Source organism: Cyprinodon variegatus, unplaced genomic scaffold (genome assembly GCF_000732505.1).
Source record: "Cyprinodon variegatus isolate N-32 unplaced genomic scaffold, C_variegatus-1.0 Scaffold1029, whole genome shotgun sequence".
In the NCBI taxonomy this organism is placed as follows: domain Eukaryota; kingdom Metazoa; phylum Chordata; class Actinopteri; order Cyprinodontiformes; family Cyprinodontidae; genus Cyprinodon; species Cyprinodon variegatus.
In genome coordinates this window covers 191,102-200,185 of record NW_015151482.1, presented here as the reverse complement: position 1 = coordinate 200,185, position 9,084 = coordinate 191,102, and the positions used below count along the sequence as shown (strand labels likewise).

General features: G+C 47.9%; 2 protein-coding genes across 7 annotated transcripts in view; one reads left to right on the top strand and one right to left on the bottom strand.

The window, feature by feature from the left end:
* The window catches only part of LOC107100933 (lethal(3)malignant brain tumor-like protein 4), a 15,649-nt gene extending 13,345 nt beyond the window's left edge, over positions 1 to 2,304 (bottom strand). For 5 of the 6 annotated variants that reach the window (XM_015399623.1, XM_015399627.1, XM_015399622.1 and 2 more), the window contains exons 1-8: positions 1,608 to 2,304; positions 1,343 to 1,438; positions 1,183 to 1,268; positions 1,002 to 1,106; positions 792 to 927; positions 622 to 713; positions 410 to 552; positions 202 to 278 (exon numbers count right to left, since the gene is read on the bottom strand). In XM_015399623.1, coding sequence (XP_015255109.1) covers positions 202 to 278; positions 410 to 552; positions 622 to 713; positions 792 to 927; positions 1,002 to 1,106; positions 1,183 to 1,268; positions 1,343 to 1,438; positions 1,608 to 1,716 — 844 coding nt within the window. In that variant the 5' untranslated portion in view covers positions 1,717 to 2,304. The remainder of the gene's footprint in view (positions 1 to 201; positions 279 to 409; positions 553 to 621; positions 714 to 791; positions 928 to 1,001; positions 1,107 to 1,182; positions 1,269 to 1,342; positions 1,439 to 1,607) is intronic. The other variant, XM_015399626.1, reaches the window with a different exon arrangement.
* Positions 2,305 to 3,477: 1,173 nt separating this feature from the next.
* The window catches only part of LOC107100927 (rho GTPase-activating protein 28-like), a 15,288-nt gene continuing 9,681 nt past the window's right edge, over positions 3,478 to 9,084 (top strand). Inside the window, exons 1-4 of the mRNA XM_015399609.1 lie at positions 3,478 to 4,448; positions 7,710 to 7,894; positions 7,966 to 8,183; positions 8,257 to 8,389. Coding sequence (XP_015255095.1) covers positions 4,426 to 4,448; positions 7,710 to 7,894; positions 7,966 to 8,183; positions 8,257 to 8,389 — 559 coding nt within the window. The 5' untranslated portion in view covers positions 3,478 to 4,425. The remainder of the gene's footprint in view (positions 4,449 to 7,709; positions 7,895 to 7,965; positions 8,184 to 8,256; positions 8,390 to 9,084) is intronic.

The window sequence follows — 9,084 nt, the reverse complement described above, 5'->3', positions numbered from 1 at the left end:
ATAGAGTCAGAGTGCTATAGAGTCAGAGTATTATAGAGTCAGAGTGCTATAGAGTCAGAGTATTATAGAGTCAGAGTGCTATAGAGTCAGAGTATTATAGAGTCAGGGTGCTATAGAGTCAGAGTATTATAGAGTCAGGTGCTATAGAGTCAGAGTACTATAGAGTACATGTGCTTAAAGCTGCAGGTTCGGCTGATGTACCCTGGGGGGCGGTCAGAGGTCGGCCATGTTCTTCACACCAGCCCACAGGATGGATGTACGGACTGCTGCTGTCGCACCTGAAGGACCAACAAACACCGAGGCAGACGTCAGCCCTGAACATCAGTGAGCGGAACAGAAACGGCTGCAGCGCCCCCTGCTGACCAACTCTAACACTGCAGCTAACCCATAATCCACCTGTCCGTCTCACCAGTAGTCGTACGTGTCGTCCCAGTTGTCGAAGTGAACCAGGAAGCGTTCCTCAACCACGTCGGCCACGGACGCCACACAGACCAGCCCGGGGTTCTTCTTGTCCACCGCCTCCAGCTTCATCCCCACCTGGAACGCACAATCCTGACAGACAGACGGACGTCAGCTGGACGCAGACAGGTAAAGGACGTAACCCGCCGGGCGTTCCCTCACCGTGGAGCGGCGGGTGAACAGGGAGGCCGGAGCGGCGTGGGACCCTGTCGACTGGAGGTAGTCCTGCCAGTCGAACTCCGCCTCGCTCTGACCTATGGGCAGACAGACGGGCGGATACGGTTACCTGGAACGGAGACTCACCTGGACGGCAGCCAGCTTCCTGTTCTCACCTTTGGGTGGGTGGAGCTTGTGGCTGTGCTCTTTACACCAGCCGGCAGGTTTGATGTCTGCAGAATCCGCATTTACCCAGAAGTCATAGCACTCCGAGTAACCGTCGATGTGGAGCCGCAGCCGACAGCCAATCACCTGAGGGGGGAGACACATGTCCTCACGTCCTCATGTCCTCCCTCGCTGCCGTCAATGTGTGTGTGTGGCGTTACCTCGGCGACTGTCAGCACGCAAAACATGGAGGGATGCAGCGGGTCGACACCTTCCAGCTTCATGCCCGCTTTGAAGGCCGCTCTCCTGCTGGGGAAGGACTGTTCCTGGGAGGCAGACAGGCGGCGGTCAGTGGGCATGGCCCGCCTGCCGCCGCCCGGCGGCGCTCTGCGTGTTTCTCACCTGCGTGAAGACAGAGGGCGGAGCCGCCTCGGCTTTCTGCTCGTTCAGGTACTGCTGCCAGGACCAGGACCGCCTCTTCACGCTCACTGCGGAACAGAACCGACCCGTCCGATTCCCATCAGCCTGATGATGAAGATGATGATGATGATGAAGACCTTACCTTGAGTGCTGCTGACTTTGTTCTTCATCTCCTCCTCCTCTTCCTCTTCTGTTCGGTTCGGTCCACACCGAATCAAACGCGACCTCTTCTTCTTCTCTGCAACATATGGATGACATCATGACCTCATGACGCCATGCTGCTGCCCTCTAGCTGCCACACCCAGAACATCCTGCAGGACCTGTCAGAACCAGAGTCTGGGTCCAACAGAACCTTCCAGAACCATCAGGTGTGGCTCTGTCCTGCTGACGTGGACCAGAACGGTTACCATGGTGATCCATCAGAGTCCCAGTCTGGGTCTGATCAGAACCGGATTCTGCTGTGAGGCTGACTGTCCTCCTCTGCAGGGACAGATTAGGATTATTAATCTGATCCATCAGCTGCTTGATGAACAGACTCCTGATCCAGAACCAGGTTCTGATCCAGAACCAGGTTCTGGATCAGCTTTGGATCGGTACCGTCACTGATTCCACTGAACTAAAACTAACACAGGAAGTCAGCAGCCGGACCTTCAGAGTAAAAGCCCAGAGGACCAGAACTGGGTCTTTGTTCAGAACCCACAGACAAACTGGTTCTTCTGTTGACACTGAACCAGAACCTCCGGCTGGTTCCGAACCTCAAAGGGTCAGCTGAGAACAGCAGCGGACCGGAACCGATCGAGCGGCTCTTATTGTGAAGGCAGAGCGGAAGTGAAGCCAGCCTGTCTGCTCGGTGATTGACAGGAGAAAAGAATCAGGTGGAGATCTGCGGCTCCGAGGCCGGCGGATCGGCCGCAGGGCCCGGTTCGGCCTGCCGGACCCATCCGGACTCACGAGCCGCTAAACTGGACCCACTGAGCCCAGAGGAACCGGAACCGGAACCAGGATTATGGGCTAAACTTACCAACTGGGATGATCCGCGTCACTTCGCTGAAACAGAACAACACGGAAACTGGAGGCTGGGAGGGAACTGCGCATGCGCAGCAGGGGGAGGGGGAGGAGAGTGGGAGGGGGGGTTTGATGGATGGAGCCAATCAACCAATCAGAGGATCAGATCTTTCACACCACAGAAAGATATTAATGAAAAACCTATAAGATAAACATTAAAACTTAAAAGAGAAATTTTAAACAAGTAAATGATCCGTTTCCTGAAAGCAGGGACATTTTTATTTAATAAAGAAATAAATGTAAAACATTTTAACTGTCTAAGCACACATAGATTTTTATATGAACCTGTTTTTAGAGTCCCTTCTGTAAAGTCTGTGCTCTCTCTATGCCGATGAAATCACAGAATGATTCCCATGTTTTGTAAAATAACAGGTTTGACCTGAAGCCAGGAGGTCATTTCCTCCAAGGGGATTAGTTCCTTCACACTCTGCAACCTCTGGGAAAGCGTATTTTTATCAGAGGTCCATGAACACACCGTCTGACACTAAATAGAAGAACATCTAACCGTCTCTGCATGTCAGAATTTAAGTTCAGGTCAGGATGTAAACCAAGCAGGCAGGACAGTGGGGTTAGGTCCAGATCCTTACCAAATATGATAGATATTTCTTTACAGATCAGAAATGTTTAATGAGGGGCAGTCAAAGATGCAATGGTAGCGTGATCCCTCTGAGATCTGCATTTATTACAGTATTTTAAAAGTTTGGGGTTAAATTTATTCCTAATATTGGTGTAATCTGGAGCCTAGGGCAGATTTTAGATTGTTGTTCTATAGTTTTATTGGTGGACAAGCAGCCAGGAGAAGTGATCCACACATCACCCCACCTTCCATCTGATGTCCCCAGATCAGCCTCCCAGAGCAGTTTAACATGACCTGTGTGTTATTGTTTTTTACTCTAATCATGGAGGAATTGATAAAATTATTTTTATTTGTTCATGGGGGCCTCCTAGTCGCCCCACTTTGCTTTGCCTTGGGCCGGTGTTCCGTCAGATCAACATACCTATAGTCAATGCGCAGCGCAAGACGTGAGATTAGCGTGTTTCCCTTTAGTCATGTACAAAAAGAGATCACCATACGCTTCAAAAAACACGCAATAGTAAGAAATTAAATAGTTTTTGTACGTGACTAAAGGGATACTCGCACGTTGAGGTAGTTTAAAGTCTATTTATCGTACAAAACTAAAGAAGCGATAAATGGGTATTGACTAAGGGTATGCTGGTCTGACAGAACACCGGCTCTGTGCAGCAGCCTGTTTACTCTGCAGATAGTGACTCTCTGACCTGCTCTAACATTCTCAGATCTACACCTAAAAACATTTGGATGTCACTCTATTATAGATTCTTTAAAGACGAGCAGATTCTGTTAGATTATTAATCTGGTTTGAGAAGGTTCTGCTTGAAAGTAAATAATCCAGCGGTGCTCCTGGTGAAACGTCTCGTTATAAAAATAAAGTTTTAGCAGGTTTATTTGTTTGGTGGACTGAGAGATTATTGCACTTTATTTAAACAGAATCTTTTCTCCAGAGAGGATTAATAATCTAACAGATTCTGCTAATTCTACGATTATGAGACTTGGTTAGATGGACGCAGAGTTTTTAATCTAGACCACCAGAGAAAAGACCTGATAGCCTGGTCTGTTGACGATTCGAGTCGAGTTTCTCCAGCTCCTGCGCTGACAGGAACCCTTTGGTCTGTGGATGTTTTTCAAGATGGCAGAATTCCTCTGGGTTCTGGACCGGTCCTGGACTTTAATGTGGTTCAGAAACAGAGCCAGTCCGGGTTCTGGTGGGCGTCTCTTTGCAGACCTCAGAACCAGTTAGAAAGCAAACCAGTCCCCCTCTGTTTGTCCTGGTTAGGGTTAGGTTAAGGTCAACCCTTGGACCTGGAAGTGGAGCCAGAACGTGTCTTCAGCAGAACTTTTCCTGATGTTCTGACAGGATTTCTTCCAGAAGGTTTTATTGGAATCTCAGTCTGGCTCTGGATGTTATTTATAAAATCCTCTCCAACGTCACACCACCAGTAAAACCCAAACCAGTCCAGCTGTCCAACACTCCCAGTCTGAGCTGAGTCCAGCTGTCCAACACTCCCAGTCTGAGCTGGGAGCTCCTGGTGCTCCTCCTCCTCCCCCTCCTCCCTCCCTCCCCTTGTCTCCTCTCAGAGGCGATGAGCAGCCGGACTGAGCGGAGGTGAGTTCTGCCTGTTCTGTTTCTATGTTCTAGATAAACACCAGTATTTTTCAGCACTCTGGTTTCCTACAGAGAAGCACTTCTGTGAGTTTATTCTGTGGTTCTGGTCGGCTGAAGGATCCGGTTTGGACCGGACTTGAACCTGCTCTTATGCAGCTATGGGTCCAGGTTTAGTCCTGGATCTGGGGCAGGAACTTATTTCAACGTCCGTTCCATCCAGGGACCATGTAGAAACTGGATCTCATGAAACGTTCCTGTTCAAATGAATCAAAATGAAACGAATCTGTTGGGATTGAATGGTTTTTGGTTCCTTTGTTCTGCTGGTTCTGGTTTGGAACTGAACCGTCTTATTCAGCCAAACTTAACTTTAGTCCAGCAGAACTTGGATCCCACTTGTAACCAGATTTCATGGGTTCTAGAATCATCATCTGAGGTTGGATGGAGGTGGTCTTCAGAGCAGACCAGGTGAATCCAAAGTGTCCAAATGTCTTCCCCCAACAACAGGAAGCTTCTTTAGACAATCTGAGAGGTTCTCCTGGTTTGGGGAAGATATAGGAACCATTTAGGGAAGTTTAGTAGAAATCATTGAGATCAATCCTGCGTGTTGTTTGGTCCAAACGGGCTGTAGATGATTTAACACGGCTGGTTCTGTAAGATCTTCCACACCTTAGCTTGGAACCTGAAACACTGTGATGGCAAAGTTTTATAACAGAGGTAACCATTTAAAAATCCTTTGGGGTCGGACTAAAGAAAACTATCAACCAGTAAAGGTCCAGGAACATGTTTAATTATAATCTGTTACTTTATTTAACACTGAAATAAAATGAGTTGTTTATGCATCCATGTTTTACATTGAATTTTTAAATAAAAAAATAGAAAATTCTTCCGTTTCAAAATTTTAAGTGTTTTTTGAAGTAGAGAACAACAATCATTCACTTTGGTATATAGATAATTTCCTGATTCACATATTTTATAAAACACCTGAACTGACCGGACCGCAGTCTGCTGCTGACCTCTGCTTTAGGTGGTACCAGAAAGTTCCATCAGGCGGTTCTAGGGACACTTTTACTCGTTAAAGAGTCTTCTTCAGGGAGTTTACCTCCAAACCTGAAGAGTCTTGATTGGCGGCTCTACTCTGGTCCTCAACGTTTCCCAGTTAAAGAACACCTAATGTGAATTAAAGACGAGTGACACGACTGGTGGTGCGAGTAACTGCCGCCACCAGCTCAGAGACACCTCACCCGTATTCACAGCGCCGCACTGGTGATGCTTTACTATGTGACGGTTCACAATCACCATGTCCAGCAGGTCTCTCTGCGACCACGACTTCCTGTATAAAAGCTGTAGGGGGCGCTCATGCAGTGTCCGTTGACGTCACATCAGTAGGAATGCCGGGTAATTGGACCCCGACACAGCCTGTTGAAGGCAAAGGACAGATACATCGGTTGGCTCGTTGGTTTTTGTTTTTAATGCTTTATCGCTAATTAGCACAGAAAAACTAGACTTCCAAATCTATTCTTTCACTATTCCAGCCTCTAGTTTTCTTAATTACCAGGCTTTGCTGAACCAGGTCTTTTATGCATTGAGGAGCAGGTTTAAAAGACTTTTCAGGGACACAGGTGTCCAACTCCTCTCCTCTAAGATGAGTCCTGTATAACTTTTGGAAGAAGTGCTTTAGGACCCCTGAATCAAAGAATTAGGCCACTAGCAGGACTCTTGAGAACTTAGGTACATCTAAAGAAAGCAAATCGGTAAGGACATGAAGCCATAGCGCATCAGCAGACGCCATGATAAGAGCTGTCCAAATAGTGCTGACAGTCAGGGGAAAGGAGTGGAGGCTAGGAAGAGGAGGTAGGAGCTACAATTTGCACAATTGAAAATGAGGGCTTGACTGAAGGTACTTCCACCTTTTGATGGAGGTGTCTGGGACCAGGGATACATCTAAAGATTGCAGGAAACCGGGACTTGAAGATTGGAGTTTACCACCGAGTCTTGGAGGGTGTCTTGTTGAAGACACACATTTTGGGACACAACCCCACTAATAGGAACCCTTTGGGCTGCTTTTAGAGAGCTTTCAGATGGTTCTGGATATAATTATTTGGCTCCAGATAGGTGGATCTCCATCCTTGTCCTTGGGACCTGCATCTTTTAGACGTGTCTCAAGAAATGATCAGATGACCTTCTCATCAACCACCAATTGTCTGTTTACCACTTTTGGTGTATGGCAGCAAGGAGGCACCATAGACAGGCAGGACAGAGATCCCCGGGAGGTTCTAGAGTACCCAACAAAAGTAAGGAAATATCTTCTGTCGATGAAACTGCTAAACTCCTGGTAGAATCTGGAGTTGTTTTGATCCTCAAAGTCCTGCCTGAATGTCATCTGATCCAACTGAGTTTAAGGAGCAACATCAGAGCCACTGAGGAAGCTTTATGGATGCTTAGCATGAGTGCACAAGTTTGTCTATGAGAGGTCCTTCAGACGACAGAGTCCCTGACCCGGACTTAACCAGTCAGAGTCTAAACTCAGCCCCTCAAATCAGTGGGGACGTCAGGGATCTACTCTGATGTAAAGAAGTTCCAAACTGAAATGTTTCAGCTGATTTAACACGTGTCTGCTGAACAATAACCAGGTCTGATTACTATCCGAGGACCTGAGTGAAAACACTTATCTCTGATTGACCAGCAGTGTCCATTTCCTCCTAATGGACACAAAGCAGCAGCAGCAAACTTCAGTCTGAGCATCCCATTCTGTCTTCCCCTGGGAACCAAAACCATTAGCTTAAGGTTCCCGACACACACACACACACACACATAGGAACACAAACAATATCAGCCATCAACAGCTGGAAGAACCTGACTTCCTGTCAAATGCTTCATGAATATTTAAGTGAAGCTTAACTCTGGGCTGCAGAAGCCACAAACTCTGAACACAGATGTGAAGCCACAGCCTAGAAACCAGACTTCACACCTTGGGGTCCAGACCCCTTCTCCTAGGACAGGAAGCCAGACCTCATAGCTTCAGGTCCGGGCTTGGTCTCCTACAGTCAGAGCTTCACTCTTAGCAGCAGAAGTACATGACCTTGTACCTTCCAGTTAAGACATCTTCTGTAACCTACTCTGAGTGATACCTGCTTGCAAAAGTTTCAATAAACTCATCATTCTGCTTCATTCTATCTCTATTCTCCCACTCTGCAGAATCTGTTAGTTCAATCTCTAACATTCTGCTTTTTCTCATAGTAGCTTCATCTCCTTTCTCCACAGGATGTTGTCATCTCATTCTGCTACCTTTGTATCCACCTCCTCAAGCCACCCTCCACCTCACCCAGTGACCTCTGACTCCCGAAAAGTTACCATGGAAACCTACTGGAGAGAGGTCCAGAGCATCGAAGAGGAGCAGGAGGGGGAAGAAGAGGAGGAAGAAGAGGAGGAGAGTAAAAGTTTAGATGGTGAGTCAAACTGGGCTCAGGGTGGGACCTCAACATCTTGCGTGTGTCCTTTACGTCTTTATTTCATATAGAGGTGGAGTTGGAGGAGGCGTGGCTGACGGAGGCGGGGTTATCCTCGCTGCTCGTAGACTCTGCATCCACAGAGGCTCCACCTGTGGCGGAGGCCGTGCTGTCCACGTTGACGCGGCAACAAGCCGCCACGGTCAAAAAGAGGCTGGACAACTACAACGAGACACTGAGGAAAAGAAACAGGCAGCCAATCAGAGACGTGCGTGATGTCTTCACAGAGGTGGGACATAAGGAACATCCCCCAGGTGTTTTTAATCAAACCAGAGAACCTGAAGGAGAATCATCTGTTTCAGCCTGATGGGGACGCCGCAGTCCACTGTAGCCCGTTCCCAACCCAACGTCATCCGGAGTCACCGCCAAGGAGGTACCACACCACCACCAAGACCATCCGCCGCAGCACTAACAGAGGTACTGCTCAGTCTACATGCTGAAGGTCTCCGTTTGCAGGTCCTTCTGGCATTCTGCAGTTAGTTCAGGTCAGTTAGTTCAGGTCAGTTAGTTCAGGTCAGTTAGTTCAGGTCTAGCTTAGCAGCCAGAAAGGTGTTGGTTTTCCACAGCCTTTCTGGAACAGTTGTCTTCAAGTCTTTTAATGGAGACTGAATAAGTTTTATTAGCCACAAAGATGCTTCAGTCTCTCTTGTTGACGTACTTGTGAATGAGATGATGTGAACATTGGTCATTGATCTTTTTATTGTACAGACCGATCTATTTGGAAATCCTCTGTGTCTCCTAGTTACATGGAAAGACTAGTATTCATGGTCTTCCACTCATCCAGGACTGAGCTGCAGGCACAGCAATCCCAGCAGAGATTAGCAGACCTCTCTCTCCCCGGACATCTCCTGTATGTCCATTCGGGAGTGGTGGTCTAGTGGTCAGGGCATAGAGGTTGAAATCCTGAGGTTCTGAATTCGAGCCCCACTCCGACAGACTGCCACTCTGGGTCCCTGAGCAAGACCCTTAACCCCACACTGCTCCTTGGGCGCCGCACAGTGGCAGCCCACTGCTGCCCAAGGGGATGGGTTAAAGGCAGAGAGGGCAATATGCTGGTGAAGATTCTCAGTCATTCAGGTCAGAGTCATTCCAAAAAAGTAAAATCAATCCTCTGGACTTTGTTTCCAAGT